The sequence below is a fragment of the Neopsephotus bourkii genome, unplaced genomic scaffold (genome assembly GCF_033783945.1).
Source record: "Neopsephotus bourkii isolate Nb327-2 ecotype Australia unplaced genomic scaffold, CSIRO-AGI_Nbou_v1 NB_1820, whole genome shotgun sequence".
Lineage (NCBI taxonomy): Eukaryota > Metazoa > Chordata > Aves > Psittaciformes > Psittacidae > Neopsephotus > Neopsephotus bourkii.
The window spans coordinates 5,979,690-6,005,155 of record NW_026902293.1 but is presented as its reverse complement, the minus strand read 5'-3'; the positions used below and the strand labels follow the sequence as shown (position 1 = coordinate 6,005,155).

At 45.1% G+C, this 25,466-nt stretch overlaps 1 protein-coding gene across 2 annotated transcripts in view; it reads right to left on the bottom strand.

Moving 5' to 3' along the window:
* Nucleotides 1–12,334, bottom strand: part of TRIM55 (tripartite motif containing 55) — a 37,962-nt gene extending 25,628 nt beyond the window's left edge. Inside the window, exons 1-4 of one of the 2 annotated variants that reach the window (XM_061343069.1) lie at nucleotides 11,989–12,334; nucleotides 11,406–11,578; nucleotides 3,620–3,785; nucleotides 1,910–2,005 (exon numbers count right to left, since the gene is read on the bottom strand). In XM_061343069.1, the coding sequence (XP_061199053.1) occupies nucleotides 1,910–2,005; nucleotides 3,620–3,785; nucleotides 11,406–11,578; nucleotides 11,989–12,177 (624 nt within the window). In that variant the 5' untranslated portion in view covers nucleotides 12,178–12,334. The remainder of the gene's footprint in view (nucleotides 1–1,909; nucleotides 2,006–3,619; nucleotides 3,786–11,405; nucleotides 11,579–11,988) is intronic. The other variant, XM_061343068.1, reaches the window with a different exon arrangement.
* Between the last annotated feature and the right edge of the window lie 13,132 nt (nucleotides 12,335–25,466).

Here is a 25,466-nt window from a genome sequence, read left to right as displayed (position 1 = left end):
AGCAAAAATAAAAGTCTGTGCCACTGAGCATGAGTCACACTGCTTGTTCTGAAGTTATCTGTATTGACTGGCCTATGTTACTAGTATTTGACTGAAACACAGTAATTTTTCATTATTTGACTCATATTGTTTACAGGGCTAAACAGTACTTAATTATTTATAATTGTTTTCCACTATCTAGCATTTTATATTCCTTTTTTATTTTCAGTGTAATATGTGTTTTTTAGGGTTGAAGCAATAACTAAATATGGAACTGTAGACTACTGCTACTGAACCTACTCCAGCTAAAAGGAAAGTGATCATGTATCTTCTCCTAAAGCAGATATTTACTGTTCTTTGCAAAGTGTTAAGCAGAGAGAAGAGACAACCGTGGATTATAAGCATTATTTCCATGTGTGCACATTTCTTAGCTCCAGCTGTAGCTTTTCATCTTCAAGAACAAACTGATGTCAATTCAGACAAAGCTTTTGTGTGGTAGGAAATGTGATTTGCTTGAAATGTAACAAGGAAGTGCCAAGGTAAGCTCTAAGATCTATTTTCTGCGATTTTTGACTTTAAAGGTGAAAAGCCTGTTTAAACATCTGAAGGCAAAATGGCTGCACTTTCTTTCGGTTTTGAGTTTAAAGGTTAGACTTTAAATTGAGTGGATGACTCTGAGGAAGCTATTCTCAGAAACTCTTGTATTGTTAAGGTATTTTCAGCATAGAGTTTTCTCCATACTTCAGACTAGATATTTGAAGTTCTGTTTCTGGTTCAGCTAATTCAACTTAAATGAGCATAAGGTTTTGCTTTTATATCATTCAAATTTCTGCAGCTAACCTACTTGAAAAGCGTGTTTCTGTCTGCAAAGTCCTGATAGCAGCCATTTCCTTCCTTGTGATTTCATCCTTCCTGACTACAAAGTTCTGGCAGCTGCTAACATCCACTCTCCTTTACTTGGGTTAATGATTTTATGTTCCTTGAACCAAACTTGAACATTTTCTGTCCTTCCTTGCTCTAAGGAAATAGGAGCCTTGGCCAGTTGTGTACATAGACTGTGGAATAATTCCTCTTACCAATTAGAGTCTAATACATCTTGGATGAACTTATTTTTCTCTGCTATTTCTCTTTTCTGCTCCAGCTCTAAAAGGTCAATATAATTCTAATTGGGCTGAGAGGGATGCAACTCCTTCAGTAGATGCTTCATCAAACTCTTATCACAAAATCAATCCATATGAGCTCCTTTCAGCCTTTGCTTTTGCTGGTACAAAACTCTTGGAGAAAATGAGAGCCACTTCTGCTACTGAATGACACAAAACTAATTCCAGCTCTATCAGAGTAAAACCTTTACCAGAAAATCCAGTAAGAACCCAAAGTCTTCTCTCCCACAAGCAACAAAACAAGACTCCTTAAATGACAACGTAACTGTATTAAAACGCGCTTCTGTGCAGAAAGCAGATCAACCAAATACAGAGCTCACTGACACACTTGCGTGCCATGCTACACAGGTTATGCTGTGGCTTAGACTAAGGCTCTGTTCACAGGACCAGTCAGGCTTTAGACTTCTACAGCTCTAGAACCTGATCTTAGATGTTAAATGAGATGGGAGTTGATGGAATTTCATTGGATCTGCTTTTAACTTCAGTGATATCTTCTGCCACTGAGAATGCTGAGCAAGATGTGCTGATATGGATTATTCTTATTCTTTCTCCTTCATCACATGGCTGATGTCAGAGGCAGGGGGCCCAGCAGGATGCATCCTTTGGTTGAGGCAGTACGGCTGATAATGTACAAAGTCTTAGGTAATGGTTTAGTAAAAGGTTGTGGGAATGCATTTGCATAAAGTGAGGTCCGTTAAAGAATGATTGTTACCAGCAGTTTAAAAGATGTGACTTATTGAAATAACTGCATTTAAAGGGGTGGTACCTACCTCAACTGTCTTGCAGGTCTCCTCCAGCTGCGTGACTATCCCTTGCATTCTGTCATTGCTCCCCACAAGGACTGCAATGCCATCACTCAGCTCAGACTAGGAAGTAAGGGGAGAACAAGCAAGAGGTGTTACACACTGTCCCATTTCAAGGTGGCACATCTAATTGTTAGGAGCAAGAGATGAATGGGCCATACCAGGATATTAGATTTATCTAGTTTCCTCTCTTAAAAAAACTATGAAAACATTGACATTTTGAAAATTTTAATGGAGAAGAAACAGTGGTTTTGAAAGGAGGAAGCACTTTGTTCTAGGAAGCTCTTCCAGATGTTTTTGTCTGAAGCACTTTTGCAACAGCCCCAAAATATTCCATTTGGGTTTGTTGAGAGAAAAGGCTTTGTCTCTTGACAGGTTGGTTCTTTTTAGTGTCTGGGTCTAGCCATGCTACTGTGCTATTCCCTGAGGCCTGCAGCTCTTGCCACTTGAGAAGAGGTAGCCCACTGACCTGGAAAGGACCAGGGCGCTACAGAGCCCCTGGCATGAAGGCAGCAGAGCTGGGGCTGTTGTGAGCGGGGAAGAGAGGAAAGGAGGAGGCAAAAGTGGAGGCTGCTGATCCACTGGCATGAGGGAAACCGGTGGAAGTAAGAAATGGCCAGAATGTGGGGATGGTGATGACTATGAGGTATCCTTAGAAGAGGAGAAGCAGAAAAACTGGTCTTTAGGGAACCTGCTGAGGGTGCTGGGGAGGGTAAAGGACTCTTGGCAGTCTGCTGTGACAGAAGCAACCATGTCCATGGCCTCCACAGATTTATAAATGATCCTTCGAGGCACACATTCTGCAGCCTCCAGGTTACACCTCCAGTCTTGGGCACCTCCTTTCCACAGGCACTCTGGGAAGGAAACCACGCCTTGCAAATCTCCATGCAAAGGGAGTGACTGAATGCATGGATTCAGTCCAAGAAACTTCTCCCCCTTCTCCCTCCTTTTTTTGATTGAAAAGGACGTTTGTAGCTACTTTCCTAAAGCAACTTCTCATTTATAGTTTCCACACACAAGTATCTGTGTGACAAAGTTGGAGGCTGGGATTGCAAACTTGGTCTGTCTGATTGCTTGCCCCACTGGGACCCTCCAGAAAAATGAGCTGTTTATCTCAGGAGGATAACCCAGTGAGTCAGGTTTTAAATTAATACTGTATTAAAAATAAACAAGTCTTCTACTGACAGCAAGGGCAGAGGATGTTAGGTACATCCTGCGCTGCCAACTATTGAATATTCCTGCATTCACTTGCAGAAGGAGGTTTTCCACTTAACTTTTCTTAAAAATTGGATGCTTAAAGGCAGAAGTGCCTGATAGATAACTACTTGGCTTGTAATGGTCTGTTCTCTTTCCAGTTCATGTATTGTAAATCCCACTCGTTTTTCTGATCCAAAAGCTCTAAAAAAAGAGACTAGGAACCTTGTGTGAGAGATCCTCAGCTTCACATCAAACTGCTGTCTAAAATGTTTATTCACTATACTAATAAAAATTGGGACACTCTAATATATTTCTGTGTGATCTCTCATAAATTTATTTTCCTGTGTTTCTAAACAGTTCTAACAGATTTGTGTGAGCCTTTCACTCACACACAGGAATAGCAAAGACCCCTTTGGAAACTCACAGGAATCCCTATTGATGGTCCTGTCAGTTGACTATGACATACAAAAAGGTATTTACCTTCTGTTGCTGATAAACATTTGTGAGAGGAGCAACTTCACAGTCTTTGTGGGCACCAAAGACTTTGCACAAGGAGCAGGTGGGTATTTCACAGTTCAAACAATAGATATTAATTCTCTCATCTTCATGCTCTTCGCACATTGGCTGGTCACACTTCCTTTCAGGTCTGCAAAAGAATACAAAATTAAAACAAACTTGGTGCTCATGAGTTTTTGATGACAACACTTACAGTATCAGCATGCAATATGATATATAGCAGTGTCCAAGGCTAACCTGAATATGCAGTGTAGACTTGAACCTGCCACATGGGATGACTAAATAGACAGTGGGACAGATTAATGTCCTGACACAACAGGATGTGATGACAATATAGCAACATGATTTCATATGGGAATGCCAGCTGGGAGTGTGACTGAACCCTCACTCATATTTTAAAATGTAAACAACCTCACCAAGAGTGATCTCAGACTACTCATATACTTTAATTAGCATGTTATCTAACACCTATCTGAAATACAAAGCATATGTAATTTCTCTCAGGTTCATCATACGAAATGTTGGGCACTTAGCCTTAAAATAGAAAAGCTCTTATGCAAGGGAATAATTGAATCAAGTTAGGTATTGATGGACCTTTATGCCCTTAACTCTATGTCTCTGCTGATGAGCATTGCAAGGCTCAGGTCAGGACTGTATCAAACAGGACTGGGTCCTTATGGTCTTTACGCTAGGCCAGCAACCAAATAAGGTCTGACACAAATTAATTTTACCTGGGTGGCATGTGTCTAGCTTATACGATGTTGAACTTTTAAACAGTAGGTAACTCAATTGTACCCATCTCAAAATACATGGGTTACACAGGGAGCATTCCCCTCCTGTGCTAAGCCAGGAACTGTCACCAGACTAGAGCTCAGTCCTGATCTCTTCAGCAAAATTATTTCTCCATATACACACAATTCCTGCTATTTTAGGAACTAATTTAGTTGTAGCTTCCTTTAAATGAGCCACTTAACTGATGTTCCCCATGTAAGTGAATGCTCTGTTCTAGTCTGCATGGGCAGGTTGATGGTTTTCTGAGCCCATGCTTTGGGCTTAACACCCTGAACACATCTGCAGCAAGCACATGAGTATGTGAAGATGTGGTACCAGAGGACAGGGTCAGTAGCTTGATGGAAGGAGTGCGTCTGGAGGTTCAAGCCTTCAAAGATTGCCACTCCTACGGCAGCAACATTAAATATTTCCAACATAAGCTATTATCCCCTTCTGCTGCCATTTGGAAGGAGAACTATGATTTACCTGTAGCAAGTGGAGAATGGTATCACACAGACACATCTTTTCATCTTCAGATACAAAATATTTTCCAAAACTATAGAATTTAATGGAATTACATGCAAAAAAAAAAAAAAAAAAAAGCCGTTTTACAGAGCTCTGGCAAAGTGGCAACCAGCCATTCTGTTCAACTGAAAAAAAATGTATGGGAAAATCACTATTTTAGATTAAACTACAGTAGAATTTTTCCATACACTTTGGTAAAATGGATACGGCATTTATTTTTTAATGACAAAGTACAGGTTTTCTCTTCTTAAGGGAATGGAATTAATATGATCCACTAGATGCCTTTAAAAAAACATCAAGCAACAAAGAAGTCTCATGCATTCGTATTATTTAATTTAAAGAAGGCGCTGGAATTTAAAGGATTCATATGGAAAGTTTGTAATCTTCAGTATAACATGTTATACCAGAATAAAACAACACAGAAACTTCTGAAGGAAGCCTGTATTATTTGGGTCAGATTTCTAGCGTATATTTACATAAGGCACTCAGTGTGTCAAATCCAGCATCAGTTTAATGCTATTCAAAAGGTGTGTGTTTCCCCCGTAAAAACACTTTACACTGTTCGCAGGTGACTGCAAACAGCCCCTAATATATTCATGTTATAGCACACCAGCAGGAGGGCCTGCATGTGATGGCACTAACAGACAATGAATTTCAAAAAGTGATTAATTAAGCCTGAAATAGCTGCTCTTCCTGCAAATATTTATAAGACCAGAAAGAGAAACTACTAGAAGGTTACTTGACACTGGAATGATGCCACTAACATGAAAGACACATCGCACATGGCAAAAAGGAGACAGTGTCAAGCGAGTTCAGCCAGAAGTAACCAACCTTCAAAGGTGCAGCGAAGAGCTGGGAGAAACCTGGCAGAACTCCCTGAACTAGTGGTGCCCTAAAGATACCGACACAAGAGTAGAAGTAAACAGAACTACAGCCTCCTTCCCAGGCTGCACAAAAGGAATGATTTTTAGCACAACATTCCCTAACTTCAGAGAGAATCCTCTAGGTCTATATTGGTGTGGCAAAGGCCAAAACACAATCTCGATGTTTAAAATGGTGGCTGCTCCTGAAACAGGCTACTAAACAGTAGCTGATTAAAGAAACAGCATGGCTGTAGTAAAAGAAAAGATTAATCGCAGTTGTGCCTGTGACCAAAGAAGCGGCAGGTTGCTGAAATAGCCTAATAGCTTTGTGCTCTGCTTCTCTGACTCTGCTCTTTGAATTACTTAGCCTGTGTTTGACTGTTAGAGGTTTATTTTTTTCCATTAAAATTGGGTTTGGATCCTAACATGTGGAGTGTTGTGTGTGCTTTATGGAGAGGAGGATTCTCAGCACTGGTAAGGCCACACCTGGAACACTGTGTCCAGTTCTGGGCTCCCCAGTGCATAAGAGACATGGACATACTGGAGAGAGCCCAGCAAGGGACTCTGAAGATGATTAAAGGTGTAGAGCATCTCTCCTGTGAGTAGAGGTTGTGGCTTGGGACTGGCAACCTGGATAAGGGAATGTTCAGGGGGATCTTACCAATGACCTTGATCTTACCAATATCTTCAAGTATCCGAATACCTGAACAGAGGATGTAATGACGATTGAGCCAGGTTCTTTTCAGTGGTGCCCAGTGCTAGGACCAGAGGCAATGGGCATAAACTGAAGAACTGGAGGTTCTCTCTGAACTTCAGGAAACACTTTTTCACTGTGAGGGTGACCAAGCACTGGCACAGGTTGCCCAGAGAGGTGGTGGAGTCTCCATCCATGGAAGTCTTTAAAAACCACCTGGACATGGTCCTAGGCAACTGGCTCTGAGTGGCCCTACTTGAGCAGGGTGGGTGGACCAGATGATGTCTAGAGGTGCTGTACAGTCTCAGATGTTCTCTGGTTCTGTGATTTGGTGAGGAAATGCAAAGTTGCTATGCAAGTAAAGGAGCACAATTTAATTAAAGACATAGTAAGACCATAGGAAAACTGCTGTTTTGTTAGAAAGCATGTTTTCCTTAGGATTTTTACAAATCCAAGAAGGTGTCTACTGAAATCCTGAATGCAACTTAGCCCTTCCTGTGCCGCTGCATCACCTACTGCCTGCACCTGGTCAGGGAACGGAGAGAGAATCTGCATGTCTCTATGAGGCAGCGTCAGGTCATTAGTGAAGACATTACACTGTATTAGCCTCAGTATCAATCTCGGGCATACACCATTAATGACCGACCTCCACCTGACTTCATATTGCTCACCATTACCCTTTGAGTCTGGCAGTTCAACCAGTTTTCAGTCCACTGTCCACTATAGACCTTTTTTCAGCAGTTTGTCAACAAAGATGTTACAGGAGACATTGTTGAAAGTTTAGATAAACAACTTCCACTGCTCTCCTCTCATTCACGGGGTTAGCTGTCTCACTATAAAAGGCTATCAGATAGTCAGGATAATTTTCCCTTCATAAATCCATGCACACTATTTCTAATCACCTTTTCATCTTTCATATGTTTGAAAATAGTTTCCAGGAGGGTTTGCTTCAACAGCTTTCAAGGAAACAGTATGAGGATGACCAGCCTGTACTTCCCTGCATTCTCCTCCTTGAAGATTCGAGTAACATTTGCTTTCTTCCAATCCAGTCCTCAGGAACCTCTCCTGATTACCATGATCTTTCAAAGATTATTGAGAATGGTCTTGCAATGCCATCAGCCAGTTCCTTCACCACTCGTGGGTGTATATCACCAGGGTGTCCATTTTTTTTTCACTAACCTGATCCCACTCCTCCGAGGGTAAGCCTTCCTCACTCTAGTCTTTCCCACCGGTCTCAGGAGCCTAGTATTACTGAAGACTGATTTTACCAGTAAAGACTGAGATGAAGGAGGCATTGAGTACCTTGGCCTTTTCTATGTTCTTTGCCACAGAAGACACTGCTCCATTCTAGCAGTGGACCCACACTTTCTCTAATCTTCCTATTGCTGCTGATGCACCTGTAGAAGCTCTTCTTGTTAGCTTCCATGTCCCTCCTGAGTCCATCTGTACGTGATTGGACAGTGTATCCCCTGAGACATCTCTCAGCCTTGGTTTTGCTTCTTTTCTAGTGTTTTATCAGGAGCTCCCTGTTAATCAATGCAGATATTCTGCCACTGTTACTTGAGTATATGGGGATAGACCATTCTTAAGTTTGGAGAATACGATCCTTGAAAATCAATCACAATTATAGGCTCTCCCAAAAGCAGTGAAAAGCCTATCAATAGCCAGGGTAGAAATGGGGCTTGAAAAATTAGAAGACTATGAAAGTTCATATGGACATAGGGATTCCTGCAGCTCCGTTACACTAGAACTATCATAAGTGCCTGGCCCAAGAAACCAGGTGTGCCTGGGGCTTTGCCTCCATGTGGGACATGGAGATGGAGACAATGGAGGGATGGGTAATGGGGGGGTAGAGAAGATCCAGGTGATCTCTCTCCTCATGTCTTTCACTGCACAATCTGTGGGGGTTCTCCTGCAGCTCCCTTGTTTGGCAACCTGTGGGCAGGGAGCTCATCTCCCTGACCCAGCCCATCTGAGATCCCCTGGCATCCCTGCAGCAAGTCCTAGAGAGCCATGGGAGCTCTGGCTGAGGCCTCTGAGGTGTCAGGGATAGCTGCTCCTGGCAGTGGTGGCTTCCCCATCCTGCAGCACATCACCACCGTCGCAGAGCCCATACATGCTGCTCTCAGCACAGGGCCTAGTCCCTCCTGTGCACACTTCTCCATCTGTGCTGAGGGCTGCAGGGACAGCCTGTACCTAAGACTCTCCCTGGTAGGCGCAAGGCTTGACGTTCCCTGATCAGGATTCAGCTGTTAACAATGCGCAAAGCACCTTTTGATTGGGGATAGCCAGCCAAGTTTGTTAGAGGCTGCCAGAGCTTGCAAGAAGTCACAGCCTCTTGTTGCTACCTTTTCCTTGTGGCAGCAGGAATCCTGGTGGTCCTCAGGTAGTCCAGGTAATCAGTGGCCTACAGACTTTCAAAGATTGGTTTAATATTTTAGCCAACTTTATTTCAACTGGGTCAGTCTTTTGCTGCTCTCTAAAACTTTGTAGAAGACACATCCTGCTTGAGGATTTCTTCCCTGTGCTGCTAATAAATTCTGAATTGGGCAACAGGTTACACTGCCATCAGCTGGAATTTGATGAGCAGTGGTGTAAAAGACATGATGTGATCTTTAGTAATAGGAGGGGCTGCCTGTGAGAGTTTGGGCAGACCCTCCCAACTTGTAGTTCAGCTGCTGCCCCAGCTTCTAAAAAGCCCTAATTCCATAATTCAAATAGAAGCTGAAATTTACAAAAATATTTTTAAAACAAATTGGTTTTGCCTAAGCAGGAGATAAAGCTTGCTCCCTAGATGAATTATTCATCAGCCTCCTAAGTCCATGTGAAATGCAGCTGGGAGCTGGCATCATTCTGGCAGACACAGTTATGGTGTATTACACCCACAGGAGGACTGAAGGGAAAGAGGCCCTGTGCAAATCACAGATGCTGCCGGTTTGAAGGGCTGTCTTGGGAAGAAACAAGGAGGCAAAGGTCACATCTCACTCTTCCTCTTACGTACCTCTGCCAGACCTCAGCCCTTCAGTTAGGAAGAGGAAGGAGGAAGTGGAGAAGACTTGATTCCCCTTGCTTTTTTGTTTCAGTGGAGCAGCATGGCAGATCTTGCTCACATTCTCATAGGAGCTTGAGAAATTTTAGGCAGAGGGAGATAAGCAGCTGAGGCCTACTAAGTGCCAAATAGTTTAGATAATGCTGCTATGCATTGTCGCTCCTACGTAACCCTGACGCTAACTCACATTCTAAGGACATATATGAAGGTTAAATAAGCACCTCAACAGACTGAATAAATTAGCCTTTTGGACAAATATCTCAGCAAATATATGTTCATTCTGCATGATCATGTGGTTTACTTCTGTAGAATTAAAAAAAAACTTCTACCCAAAACTCTTACATTTGTATTTAACTGAATTTTGTTCCAATTCCCATGAACTACATGGGAAAAGGAGCAGCATTTATATTTTAAGTTAAATACAGCTGTGAGCTGAAAAAATAAAACCCCAAACCCCAAGAAAGACGTGAAGCCACAGATGTCTAGCTGATGTGGTCATAAAAGCAAAGTCTACCACCATAGCTTTGCTGATTCATTTCCTCCGAGATTTTCCTGACTAAAATATGATACACACAGGGGTAGCTGAATTTCCCTTGGCACTGACAGTGACGAGCAGCAAAAAGGACAATTTTAAGCCAGCTTCATGGTCTCTGACACTTTGGAGCCCAACCTATGCCTAGCTACAACAGTCCCCAAAGCATTTGAACAGCCAAGAAAAGCCAAAGCCACCTTTGGAAATGTTCTCTCTTTTGGTGACTGTCCTCCTCTGCCAGAGAAGGTGAGAAGTGCCCTAAGCCACCTCAGGCTCTGAGCTCCAATGGCTGTGTCCACCTGCTGCAGTGGTAACACCTCATTGTCCCTGCAAAACCCAGCTCCTTGTTGGGGTGGGATGGGAAGACTGTCAGGGAGCACAGCCAGGATTACACTCTCCTTCAGGTGTACAAACCACCTTGCCATATAAAACTGGCCCTGTGGATCCATGCTGGTGGCAAAAGGGCAGGCTTAGCTTTCCCCCTACTAAGTTTCCCATAGCAATACCACGAGTCTGACCCATCCCAGTGAAATAAAGATGTGAATGCAACATTTTTCTACTGCTGGATCCATTACACATCCAATGCAGGAAATTAACATTCAGGAGTAATCTTACTTTTTAAGACAAACCCATTCCTCCACCCTGAGGCCTTGACTCTTGTGCACAGCCACACAGCACTGATACGTATTATTTCTGGGTATTCTTCCTCTTTTATGGAGTCTTAAATAAGGCTTGATTTCATGAGTTTGCATCCCAAGCTGTCAGGAATGATGATTTTTTTTATTGAGTTTTGATTTGACATTGTGATGCAGGGTATCTTCTATGTGAAATTCAGTTTTCTTCTTGTTTGCACTGTCTGTCCCTCAGGATGTTCAAACAAGACTTAAAATTTCTTTCCCTTCTCTAGCATGAGAACACCCAGGTTAAAGACATATGAGAGTAATCTGAACTGTTTTAAAAATAAATGATGTGAACCTAGCTGCTTTTCCCTTATTCATGGAGCCACTCTGACCTCAAGGGCTTTGCCTGAATGAGTTAAGTGCTGTTCATGTGAATAAGCACAGCACAGTCCTCTGATGTAAATGGAAGCAGGGAAAATCAGCATCTATTCAGATAAGGTTTTCTGTGCTCAGTCAGAGCTGACTTCATTGTACAGCAAACAGACAGGCATGCATGGCAGCACGATCCCTATCTGTATTTCCAAGAGACCTCATGTGTACCAAATGAAGACACCAAAGGCCACCAGCCTCCTGAGCCCTGTCTGATTTCGTAACAAACCTCCTCCAAAGGGCACACATTCACCTTGTGGAAGTTACCTTGTGGACTCCTGCTTGTAGATGTCGATGATGTTCTCCACCAGCAGGTTCCTCTGCAGCCCGTAGACACCATGCCGGTCAAGGACCACCTCGTGCCTGCATGACGGACAGCGGAAGCGGCCTCCCGACGCCACAGTTGTGCCTCCTCTGGTCGGCAGGTAGGGGTTGGAGGCCTGCTCTTGCCAAGAAGCACAAGGAGAGGTGGGTAAGGCCATGCAAAACCATAAAAACCCCTTTCAAAAGCACTGGGGCAAAACCACACTTGTAGGAAACCGTTTGTCAATGAGCCCAAGGAGAGGGTAGCTCCCACAACCCACCCTCAGCAAAGCACCCAGTGACTGCGAGGGGTGAGCTCCTCAGCTCACACACGTGGCCATGTCCCTGCAGCTAACAGGTGTCACTTCAGTCTGCTGTGAGCTCAGCCCTGGCCCCCGGGGACACACAGCTTCAGTTTTAAGTCACCCCCCTTCCTGCCTTACCCACAGTTGAAAGCAATCAGGCACACCACGTAAAAAAACTGCTTTTCCATTCATTTCAGCCAGTGCTGCCTGGGAAGCAGGGCTCTCTTTGGGAAGAATCCTACCTGGAAGATGTCGCTGGCGCACTTCCGACAGAGGTTGTGCTGGCAGGGCAGGATGACCACAGGCTTGGTGAACATCTCCAAGCAGATGGGGCAAATCAGCTGTTTCTCCAGGTTATCCATGGTTTCCTGCTCTTTGGAGAAGGACTTGTAGTTCAGGGCGGTGCTCATCCCTACCTTTCCCAGGGGCATACGCTTAGGATTACAGCCTCACGGAGGGGTTTCCAGGTTAATTTCCCTTGAAATAAGTCCAAGGCTGCACTGCGATCAGAGGCTCTCTGGGTTGCTGTGGCTGGAGGACATTGTTCAAACGCGGGGCCGAAGGGAGCAGGGGCTGTTTTTAGCAGCGCAGCGTCACGAGATGCCATCCTGCCGTGCCCATATAAGCGCGTGAGAGGAGGACAGGCTGGGACAGGTGACAGCTGGTGGGGGATGGGGGGCAGCCCCCAGGGCCCTGGCTCTCCTCACTCACACATGGTGGCCTTCACCCCTTGAGGAAGACAGCAAGTGATAAGCAAACTAAATCCACTCCCCCCTTATCTCTGCACAGCAGCAGAGAGCATAGGGCTGCCCCAGTCTAACAAATGCTCTGTTTCGAGCAAGCAGCCACGGCTGTGAGATGCAGGATATTATTTTCCCCACGTGTTTTGGCAGGATCCAGGATCCCACCTTCCCAAGGTGTGAAGCACGTGTGGTTGCTGGAGAAGACAATAGGAGCGATGGCTATGCTGGAGCTCAGACACATCAGGGTGTAAACATGTCACCACCCTGAAGAATAGTTAAAAAGAAATTTCCTGCCTATAAATGTGCTTAAGGTTCTTCTGGTCTGATATTTTTCTAGGAGCTGTAACATAAGAATCTAACACAACCATTGAAGCTGTGAACTCCACAGTGGTTTAAATATGCACAAAAAAACCCCAACCCCATATGAATTTTCTGGTGAGAAAGAGGCAGAAGAAATACAGTATGAAAAGCTTTCATTTGTGGTGCTAGAGAATAGGTGCTAATTGTATATGCTCTCTCTCCACAGAGTTTAATTCAAGGATATTTTAGTTTTGGGCACTGCTGTGTTTATATCTGTTTATTAGACACTGATATCCCTCTCAGCTTGGCACTTGTTCCAGAGTTATTTTTAAAATGACAATTTCCCAGATAATTTGTGGCATGTGATGCCTGATCTTAAGGGAAAGCCATCTGTGCTTCTACTTGTCAATTTTCCACACAACTGTACAAGCAATAAATACCCTCAAATTTAAGCCGAAGTCCCTGCAAGTACTGTATAAAATCACTTTGCCACTGTACTGTACATGAAATCAGAATGTTGTCGTCTCTTTTAATCAGTAACTACGATTGATTTCTCTGTTAAGTGTCTTGTAGAAAGTTCTTGTTTATAATCCTTCATGACTGTATAGGGCTTGCATCCGAAAAATGCTATAGAGCGGCTGGGCAAGTCCCCTACAAGTCCAGGGGCAGACCCCAGCTCCAAAGCCCTTTTCTGGAATGACCCCGACTCCAGGGTCCTTCATCTGCATGCAACACCAGTCTGGAAACTGTGCGCTTTAGAGGAATGCAAAAGGAAAGGGTTTTATTGCTTTCTGCATGAAAATGAATACTATTCTCTGCATGCAACAGCAATGATCATATGAAGTTGAATGTATTATTGACTATTTTATTTTCAAAGCCTTGCATACTTTTTAAGTGCTTGGGTGAACTCCTGTACCCATTTTCAGCCCACCGAGCTGGCACTTTCCCTACCTATACATACACATTTGTCAGCAGACACACGAAAACAAAGAGATTTTTCTGAAGTCTTGCATTCATGGGACATTTGTGATGTCTCAGTGAAACCCATTTGCGATCACACCTTTGCTTCGACTGCCTGATGCAGACAAGAGCCTGGAGCTGAGTGGCAGAAGCTGTTCCGGCAGCTGAGCCATGGACAGCTGGGGCTTTGCAGGGCTGGCAGGGAGCCTTTCCTGGCAGCATCCAGAAAGATATTCCTCTTCTTCCCTCCCCTCTGTGGCTGGGTCAGAGGTGACTTTCACGTCTGCAGGAATCTGAATGCCTCATTCCTACCCTCCTAATTCTGAGTCAGCTGCCTCTCATGCATCAAAACCTGCTTTAATGAAGGAGTTTGAGTTAGATGAGGAAAGCCGTGCTTGCCTGGTAAGGCAGGCACTTCCACCTCACTACACGGGCAGAAACACATAAAATCTAGGAGGAAAAGCTGAAGGTTAGAAATGTCAGTGCCCAGAAACACCTGCATATGGAGATGTAGGAAGGGGGGGACGTAGGCATCAAAAAAAGTTGGGGGATTGTGCTGCTGTGCCAGTCCTTTGGACAACGAACTGAGGCACCTCTCAAGGTGTGGTAGCCCTCAAAAGCTGTATGTTAACAGCCTGTGTGATCCCTGATGCATCTGGATGAGGAGTAACAGTTTTAAATTAAAAAAGGGAAGATTCAGGCTGGACATGAGGAAGAAATTTTTACAGTGAAGGTAGTAAAATCCTGGCACAGGTTTCCCAGAGAGGTGGTGGATGCTCCAATCCTGGAGACATTCAAGGCCGGGCTGGATGAGGTTCTGGGCACCTTGATGTAGTTGAAGATGTCCCGGGTTGCTGCAGGGAATTTGGACTAGATGAGCTTTGAAGGCCCCTTTCAACCCAAACTATTCTGTGATCCTGTGATTCTATGATCTGGTGGCAACAAGGGACAGGCTGCAGCCGGTTTTCCCCTTTCTGTGTGCTGAAACATGCTATCACAAACCAGACGGTAAACAGTGCAACCATGAAAAGGAGCCAACAAAACAACAAAAACCCCACCTCCTGCAGCCACACCTAAGCTGAAATATTTTTCTGGCAGGGATATGTAGTTCAGGCACGTAAGAAAATCGTTCAGGTTTTTCTGTCAAAGTATTATGAACCCCAGCAGTGATTGCTAGGTAAAGAGGAGACTCAGTCGTGCTTGTGAATGCTGGATGGGAAATGCCAGGAAAGCCATGCATTGAAAACTGCAATGTTGCATAATGCACTGCAACAAGGAAAAAGAGAAGAGCAAAGCCCAAGAGGCAGTGGAACCAGGGGATGGTCCTGCAGCCAGTCTTCAGCAGGAATTGCTTGGGTTTCTCGCACTGAGAAAGAGCCCAGCACCCTCCCATCTCTCCCTAAAAGCCCTGTCATCCTCCTCTTCCACATTTGCAAGGGAAGGCTACCGGCATGCACAGCTGTCCATCAAGCCATCTCTCAAGTGACTAGCAAAGGGCAAGAGGGCCTGCTTTAACCCCACTCACAGAAACTCTGGCTGCTTTCCAGCCATCACCAAGAAGAAAATACCATTTTTAAGTGACTTTTTTTTTCAGTACTGCTTGCCTGGGAATGTTACTTGGCTTTGCTGGCACAACCAGAGCACTAATTCCCAGAGATATGCTTACTTTTATGGACATTACTTCTAACTCCTCTGGTTTTGCAGCCAAGTAACAGCTTGTGGGCTGTGGACTGTTGTCCAGGAGAGCCTGGAAGGCTAGCTGTAAAGCAGTGGGTTTAGGAAAGGGATTTGGAAGAGGAAGAAGAGGCTGAGCAATGTCCAGGTTCAGGTTTCAATGCCATAATGATATCCCTGGATTTTGTGTTCACAGAATTCCCCTCTGCAACCTCTTCTCTTGTACCAGTGCTGTGAAGCTCTTGTGTGTCAGTCACAGAAAGTCTGCTCTGTGGCTCTCTTGCACGGCCTGAAAACAAAGACAAAAAGCGTATTTTGCCAGAGGGTAAGTCCCATATGACTTACCTGTCCACTGAGCCCAGCAGAGACAAAGCCTGCTCTGCAAGCACAGGCTCCTTGCCCAGGAATGGATGTGGTGGGTGGCATGGAACATCCCAGTCCATGGGATAGTGACCTGGCCTGCAGCTACCCCACCTCCTGCCTACCCTTGGGGAGGAGCAAGGATCCCAACACCCTTGTCACCCCTAAAGCAGGTGGAGAGCAGCCCACTCTTCCCTGGGCAGAGTGGATACCTGCCTTCATCCCATTGCCTCTATCAGCTCCCTGCATTCCTGAGGATCCTGGGGCTCAGCAGTGGGCCTTGCCAGACAGCTCTGCTGCTGGAAGAATACAGGGCTGGTTGGTGCCTGGAACCACCAACCCATCTCCCCTCAGCTTTGCCCTGCCTTACTCACCTCTTGGCAAAAAGCCCTGGCTGCCCAAACACTACATCCTAACAAAAAGGAGGCTGCTGCATCCATTTATGCCCACCCACATGTGAGATTTAGACTAAAATGACAGGGCAGCCTTCCCCTCCTCCCATCCTGCTAAGCCTCCCTTGGGGAGGTAGGGGGGAGGTTCTCCATCCATCTCACCTTTTTTCTGTGCCCATTTACCCTGCAGTGAGCAGCCCCTCAGCAGCTAATGGTGAGCACCAGCATTCCCACCTACAGCAGGCATGGTGAGCACCAGCATTCCCACCTACAGCAGGCATGTTGCAGGAACTCAAATCTCACATTTGCAACAACTCGCTAAGCCAATGAGCCAGCTATAAGATGAAGCACTCCTACCTGCACAAGAGCGAACTGCAAACGGTATCTAGCATTTTTGCCAACTTGCCCAGCAAGTCTGTTGATGACACCAACCTCTGTAGTGCAGTTGACACATGGGAGAAAAAGGGAAGGTTTAGACTTGATATTAGGAAAAATTTCTTCACTGAAAGGGTGATCAGGTATTGGAACAGGCTGCCCAGGAAGTGGTAGAATCACCATCCCTGGAAGTGTTCAAAAACATGCAGATGCCCTCGGTGACATGGTTTAGCAGTGGACTTGACAGTCCTGGAGTAGCAGTTGGACTTGATGAGCTTAAAGGTCTTTTCCAACTTAGTTGATTCTATGAGTCTATAATTTCATTGTTTTATTGTGATCACTCAGCATCCCACAGTAAGTACCAAAACTACTCTTGTATGTTAATTTATGTTGTCAAAGACAGCCTTTGCAAATGACAAGTGTTTTCAAAAGCAGTTGCTTTTTGAGAATGACATTTTTCCACTCATCTTTTTCTTTGTGTACCTCATACATGACAATAGGCCATATGCGGTCTGTATTTTGATACCTTCTAAAAACAACCTGGGAGATGGTTTCAGATCTCCAGGAAAACAAGGACCAGCACAGGAAATAATGACATCTTTCAAAATTTCCTTTGCACATACAAAATCATAACAGCAGGGGCAAGCTCAAGGGGTTTCTATTGGTGAGTCATTGAGAGTACATCAAATGTGCAGGAGCACAGGATTTCAGGGACAAGCTACAAAGATCAGCATGAGGGATGATTCTTTTGAATAGGGGATGGACACTGACTTGAGCTGAATTGTGCTTGGAAACAGCCTTCTCTGGGCTTATCCACGCTCAGGAAGCTTCCACAGATGGGAGTAAACAGACAGAAACATGGGATCAAAGGGCAGATGAACTAGATTATAATTTCTGTTCCAGATTCATCAGCAGTACCAACATAAATTATAGCAGAAAAACCTCAGAGATTTAAATTAAAGGACCTTGAAACATGGAGAGTCCATGGATGAACTCCATCGAGGATTCTGCCTTGTGGGCCGTGGCTCTGCCACTGGTGGGACACCAATCCATGGGATTGCTGCTCCTGCCTCCCTGCCTGGGAGAAGGAGGATCCTGTGGCTTCTTGCTGCCCTTCTGTATTGCCAGCAGGCCAGTGTGGACCTAAATGTGACCCAGTTTTAGGAGCCACAGGGAAACAGAACACCCTCCCCTCCCAATAGAAAGTGTTGTCCTTCTCATAGTCTTTGAGATTGGGATAAGAAATGGTGGTCACGGGAGGCAGGGTGACCACAAATGGTGATGACGACAAGGTGTTTTCATCTTCCCTGCAATTATCTGTATTCACTAAAGTCTCAAAAGCAGTAAGTCTGAAAAGACAGGCTGCAAGTGCTGTGGAATAACAAACATGAGATCAGTGCTTCAGCATCTCCCTGAGCCATACACAACTTTAAAAGCACAGGGCTTCCCAAACCCTCATCCCCTCAACACATCACTGCTGGAAAGATATCTACGCTTCACAGCAGAGGCACAAAAATAAGTCCAAAGCACTGCATGGAGGAAGTACTGCATGTGGGGAAGAAATAGCACTGCACTACTGCCTACCTAAAAATAGGTCCTCTCCAGGGCTAGGGACAATTTTCACAGATAACAGGCACAGGCTTGTTTTTCCACTCCCCAAAATATGCTCTGCAGTGAGAATGAGATGCAAAGGAAGAAAGGACATAAATAAAACAGAATCAGGTAGAAAAATAGGAGAAAACACCAGTTAGAAAAGTGGGAGAATCCTGCTTCTTGTTGGAGAGTAGGTGACCAAATTCTTTATTATTCCAACACAGTCTCCCGCTCTTCAAATGCAGCTGTGACCCTTTCCCCTCTACTCTATCACAGCATCCCATGGGATCCTGTTTGTAAATCATCACTACATGTCTCCCTGCTAGCAGAGAGGAAGGAATGACAGCTCCTCCCCAGGTTCCTTCATTTTACGGAATAACTTGATTGTTTCGTGCTGTGTTAACTGTGGTGGTGTTGGTTGCTGTGACAGCAGGGCTGGACACAGGTAGCACAGCTGGGGCAGTTCTAAGGGACTTCTGACCATATCAAAGTTCAAGGAAAAGGTGATTGCAGAGTTTTAACAGTAGGAATTTTGACTGGGAAATAGATACGATTACTGCTCAGGCTCTGGTATTCCCCTTTAAAATCTGCTGCTGCAACCCCAGCTCTGTCATTAGGAATGGAGAGTGATGTTTCAATAGAGAAGTGACTTGTGTTTCACAGCACAGAACCAGCTTGGGCTTCCCAGCTGGCATCAACTCATCACTTTGCAGAGATACAGCCCTGTCCCAGTGTCAGGTTTCTCCCCAGCCTCGGTCTGTTCAATGTAAGGCACTCTTGATGCTATTTCAGTACAACCCCTCCATAGCTCAGCTGGAAGAGTAAAGGAATGCAGATATCTTTTTTCTCCAGGACAATGCTGAGGTCTGTAGTTCAAAGAAGAGATTGGTTTTAAAGTTATACTCAGCACATGACTTTACATTACGTCAGAGACCTGCTGAGACTCTGTCCCAGCTCCTTAGGTAGTCTAGATTATGTTTTTGACCATCCCCTTTGAGGGTCATTCCTCAGGACAGAATAGGGATTTGGTGCTGGAAGATAAAGGATCAGACATTATGGTATTACAGCTAAACAAAAATGCTGTTCTGTGGTGGCAGGAAGGTTTTCACACAGCAAGGCATTACCTCAACTGGTCAAGTGCATGCTTAGCACGTGACTGGTAACAGAGGTGGTACCTCTGCTCTTTAGCTCTTTTGTCAAATTTCTCAGTTTTCCTTTCATGTGTTCCTTTCCCCTGTAAATGCTCTTTAGACATACAGCAAAACCAGCATGATTATTCATTTCTGAGTGCCAATGCCTTTTCTCTTTTGAAAGTTAGATTAGAAGAGCAAGTTTGCCTTTTGGCCATTTTCCAGCCAAGTTCTTTCTCTCATTCCTTCAAGTGAGATTCATGTGAGCATAGGGAGCACAATGCGTGAGAGATGCAGGTGCTTGCAAGGACAACAGCTGGAAATGCCTTCAAGCTGGGCAGGAGTTTAACAAATGCAGTTTAAGCTATGATCAGGGATGCCATCCGCTGTGACATTGTGTTCATTGTACCAAGCAGCAGTCTATTAGATTAATGTCTTTTTGAACTGTTACTGCAGGAAGCACCCCAATCATGGCGGCAGATCTCTGCACGTGTGGTCTTGTGTCCTCCTCTCCCATCATGCTCTTCCCCAGGATTCAGCTTTTCTGATTCTGGCTGTGTTTAGAGAATGTGAGAGAAGAAAGGGCAGGCAGCAAGTTCCCTGGCCACAGAATGAATGATTTCAGATGCCTTTTCAAAGCTTTTGACCTTGCCATGGAAGGGGCAGCTTTGCAGTAATATCTGAGTAAAATCCTGAGGGCTGCCTGAGGATGCATATCTCTCCATGAAGTCCTACCCCCATGTGGTGAAGTCTGGGCAATATGAATGAAGAGTTCATGGCAGCAAACTGCATCGTATTAATCTGATACTGCAGTCTGGGAGAAGACTAAGAGTTTGGGGCTTTCTTCCTCCCCACCCCAAATTCTCCCCCTGCCTCCACCTCAGCCAGCCAAGCACAGCCTGTCCCCAGCCTAGAGGGTGACTCCCCATGACCCCAGCTATTGGCAGTGAGGAAGGCTGCTCCAGCACTGCGTATTGAGGGAAGGAGTGCTGCTGTGAGCTGAATGTGCCTGACCTTCCCTGTATTACCACTGCGATCAAGAAGCTGGGAAAACAGGGCACCACCAACCCCATATTATAGAATCATAGAATGGTTTGGGTTGGAAAGGACCGTAAGATCATCCAGTTCTAAGCCCCCTGACACAGAAAGGGACACCTTCCACTACAACAGGTTCCTCAAAGCCCCATCCAACATGGCCTTGAACACTGGGCATTCACAGCTTTCTTGGGCAATCTGTTCCAGTGCCTCACCATTTCTTCCTTATATCTAATCTATATTTCCCCTTTAAGTTTAAACCCATTACCCTCTGTCCTATCACTACAGTCCCAAATGAAGAGTTCCTCTTTGGCACCCTTGTAGCCCCCTTCAGATACTGCAAGGCTGCTATGAGGTCTCCATGCCACAGCCACCCTTTGGATCAGAAGAATGCAGATGGGGAGAGGACAGGTGTGTGCAGGGTGCAGGCAGGGCTGGGATAAGATGGCAAAGTAGAGCACAGGATCAGTGCCAGAGCTCCTGTGCATTTCTGCTACCACAGCGTTTGGAGTTGTGATGCCAATGAAGCACATGGGTGACTGTACATAATCTACAAGAAAGAAGAGGTGGTGCAAAATCAGTCCTCTGATGGATCTGCTTATTGCAAGCTTTGCCTCCTCATGTCACTTGTGCTGCTGTTTTTCTAATGCCATGGATCGTATCTTCTTCATCTCTATCCTGTTGCAGGGAATTTAACTTCAGGGAAAACTTCAAAGGTGATAAGATGGAGCAGTACACAGTGCATTTCTGCTGTTTCTGATAATCCCAAGGACTGCAGTGCAAACATGAGAGGTGCTAATAGATTTATGTGTGAGTAGACTACAAACTGCATCTCTCCCAGTTACCCACATAGTATGTATGGCTTTGGTGCTATTTCTATCCCTAACCATTGCTACAAAGGAGCAGGGAGGTGACAGCTTTGTAAGCAGCATCCCTTTGTGCAGAAACTTGTATCTTGTGCCTTGTAGGCCTTGGTTCTCCATATCCCAGAGTGATGCATCTGTCACTTGTGATCACACTGCCAGAACTGGGAGAGCTGTGGTGATTTCAGAGACCTCACTCCTGCAGCCAAAATGGGGCAGGCACAGCTATTGATGCCCTTTAATACTCTGGAGAACATGCCAAGGAGCCAGACATGAGTTAAGAGGCCACGGGGTAACAGTTCACCATAACCGTCAGCAAGCAATGCCAGTGGACAACCAGTAACATGGAAACCACACTTAATCCAGATGAGATTAAGCAAAACTGCAAATAAATTTATCCATGAGAAATCTATTACTATCCACCCAAAATAGGTTCTATTTATGGAATACACAGATAAGCAAAACAGACCCCCGCCTTTATTCATCTAAACTAGCAAGACCTCTCACCTGTCACCAGATGGTGTGTAGGTGATTGCCCTAAGAAGGTACAGTGCTTCCTTGAAAGTTTCTTCTGCACATCATGGGTCAGGTTGCTTCATTGGGGTGCTCCTGATGTGTCAGGTCTCACAGCCAATTCCCTGGGCTCCTGGCAAACTATAATCTGAAATGCATCCAGACTGGCTGCTCATTCCCAGGAACTGAAGCCAGACATTGTTCACTTCCAGGGAAGTATGTCTCGTTATCAAGCTGGGTGTTACCCAGTCAGATATGAGAACACTGACATCTCTCCCATCCTTTCTCTGGGGACTTCATAATGTGTTCCTGGGTTGCCCCGGGTTGCATTGAGCTGCACATTGAGAAATGAAGCAACCGAAGGAGCTAATGTGTAGAGCAAGAAGCTTTGCAGGAGCTGTGCAGGAGGACAGAAATGTGCTGGCCATTTCCTTTTCAGTTTAGGGAGGAAACTGCTGCCAGCTGGCTCACAGGTACCTCCCAGTGGTCCCTATGTGTGGTCACTTTGTAAAACTGGAAGGAGGAAGTTTGCAGAGGCAAGAGGAAGATGCAAAGGGAAAAGGACACGATAACAAGGAAAGATAAGAAAGGAGACCACGTATGCATGCATAGAGGTAAGTCTCAGGATGTCCTCTGCATTGAATATGCCTTTTGAAGTGATTCCCCAAGTCCAGCACAACTTCCCTACCTCCTCTTCTACTCTGTAGCACCACATCAACCTGCTTTTCATCCTTCCCACGTCAACCTTTATCCTCCACATCTCCTTTATCTTCTTCCATGAAGGGAAGGGACTGTTCCATTGCTTGAGCAGGCAAAACTACTCCTCTGGTTCCTTCACTAGGTTGAAGCAAGACATTCCCTCCAAGCCAAGGCTGATTAACCCCCCCCATGCTTTTCCACATGCCCTTTAAAATAGTGATAGCAGGCAGAGCAAAGAAGAGGTATTTATATTATTACAGAAAAAAATAATAACAATAATAAAAAGAGAGGCAGGAAAAGAAAGCAGTGGCATTCAGATAATCTAGCCAGTGCATTTCCCATGACAGTACTCTGGCTTAGCACTTCACCCAAGGCATTATTAGCTGGCCTAGTAATGTTAAAGAAATGAAGTAATTTTTGCCAAGAGGAAAGGCCAGCATGTCTCCTGGATAAGGAATAAATAGGAAGAGCTCCACACTAAAGTGGTGGACCTCCCTGGAAAGGAAGAATTTGGGTTTTTAGAAGAAAATTAGACACGAGAGGTACTTTGTTTAACCACGAGGAAATACTTCTTGGCCAACACAACCTGAGGTATAAGCTGAAGAGGAAGATAGGCTCACTGCTCCTCACTGTGTCAGGAGAGCCTGTGGCAAAATGCCTGGATACGAGGGAATGGCCTTGGTGATTTAATCTTCAAAGCCTGTAACTGTAGCCTGGTTTTCTCTCATTTCTCCGCCTACATCTTTTATAGTTTTATCTATCTTGGCAGCTGTGAGTAAATGTTTTTATTTGCTTTCTGTCTTAACCTGTCTTAAGTATGATTTCAGTGTAATTGGATACTAATGACTCGTTCCTTGCCAAAGGATGTGGTAAATCTCCACCTAGAGCTTGGGGCACCTTACAAGCACCCTGGGTTGCCAGATTCTTCTCTGTAATAACCAAATCATTATTGAATGTGCCTTCCTTCAGCTGCAGCCCTGCCCTGGACAGGCAATAGCCAGGAGGGGAAAAGTGTCTTTTAGAGTTGTATCATGCCTTCTCATCTCCAGCTCTAACCTGTATTCATTCCCTCCCTGGGACACTGGCCTGGTTTCCCAGCTCTGGCTCCAGCTTCCTCCAGGCATGAAGATAGTTCCCTGCTTGCCCAAGGTTTCAACTCTAATCGTTGGTCTTGGTTGCAGCCCTCACCTGGTCTCGAGCAGGAATCTCCTGATGTTCTTGCATGCAGTACGTGTGTACCATTAGGCAGAACTGAGCGGCCTTGTTTGCTCCGAGCAATTCTGTTTGAAGTGCATGGAAATTTGGGCACTCACCCTTTTCTAACATCATTCTTCATCCCATTGTTGCAGCAGGGTAATAACATCCCTAGGATCTCTGGGCAAATACATGGGAGCCCTTTATCCTGCCTGGTGGATCATCTCTCTGGCTGCCAAGTAGAAGAATAGGTGCAAGTTCAAGCTGTCCAACTAGAAAAAGGTGCTACCTCCACAAACTCCTCTTTCTAATTAGGTTCTTCCTGGTTTTATATGCCCACCAGCCATTTGGACATGCTCACCCCCTTTCATTCACTTTGTGGTTTTTCATGATTGATTCAGAGGGAAAAAAATAAAACCCAGGCGCAAAAGAGGAGCCATTTGCAAGTTTCTGCTTATGAGGGGAGGTGCTTCCCTCAGTGCCTACCCCTCTGCACTGGCTTGAGGCACTGGCCTTGTCTTCACCACCTGCCTTACTAGTGCCTGAAAAAAATAAAGAGAAGAAGAAGGAAAATGAAAAGAGGATGGACATAACAGAGAGTGACGTGTCTGTGGAGGCAGACAGTGGCTCTACCTCTCACCTACTGGATATCCTGTCCAATTCTTACGCCTTGTTCCCACTCCATGTCTTCAGTTTCACTGTCTCAGCACAACATTCTTCCTTTGGGCTGCAGTTTGACAAGCAACTGCAGGCAGCTGAGCTGCTCTGGCCAGCGGGATGGGGCAGCCTGTGCCTCTCACCTTCCTTGTGCTGGCCCTGGTGCAAGGCCCTCTACCCAGCTGAGCTGATTCCCCTCACTGAGCATTAGAAAATTACCCCCTTCTTTGCTGGATTAGCACATTGACTCAGGTTCTGGAAATGACCACAGGACAAGGCCAAGGCCAGTTGTGCAGGGCAGAAGAGGGGAGAACAAGTGAAACCTTTTTACTTTGGAACAAGAGCTGCTGAACTGGCCCATTCTTTCTAACTTCACCCTTACCATCCTCATTGGTAGCCAGAACATTATAATATCTTCAGTACCCCATGAGATGCTCCATGACTTGAAGGAGCACTCACAATCAAGTCAAGCCAAAAGCGATCATTTATCGCAGTGGTCTAGCAAAATAACTGCTGCTGAGGGAGGTACAGTAGCAATGAGTGTTCAGATAGGGTTGCAGTGATGAATATCTGTCTCCAGCAGCTCCTGGCATTTTCTCTGGCTGCAGGTTACATGAATCCCATCCTGCTCCTATGGAATGGAATAAAAGAGCCATGCCATTCACGTATTTTCATGCTTCCTAATGTCCAACACTGGCAAAGTGGGTTTTTTGTTTGCCTAATAAAGCTAGGGCTAAATACATTAAGTTATTTTCAGTAGTTGTGCTCTCTCTGGCACTGATTTCTGTTTATTTGCCTGAATGGACAAGGTCAGGCCAGAAATCAAACAGCAATCAAAGGCTACCACTGGAAAGAACCCAGGAGTTCACAGACACCCAGGTTATCAGCAGCAATGGGTCACCATGTTTGGCTGCCATAAGGTCAGCAAAGGGCTCAGAGAAGCAGGCAGCAAATGTCACCAAGAAGCCCTGACACTGAATCCAAATGTTATAAATCTGTGAGGCGTTCCCTGGCTCTTCCTGCAAAAGCAGAACCTACTTTGCATCTGATTGACAAGTCAAAAATGGAATACAAGTTCTGGGGTCTTGTGACCTTTGCAGTGTATACCAAGTGACCAAGACAAAAGCTGCTGGGACACCAGTCTCCCTCCTGAAGAACCAGCATGGTGCTTTGTATGGATTCAGAGTTAAAGATTCTCTTGACAGACCAAAGAATGCTGTCTCTGACATCTG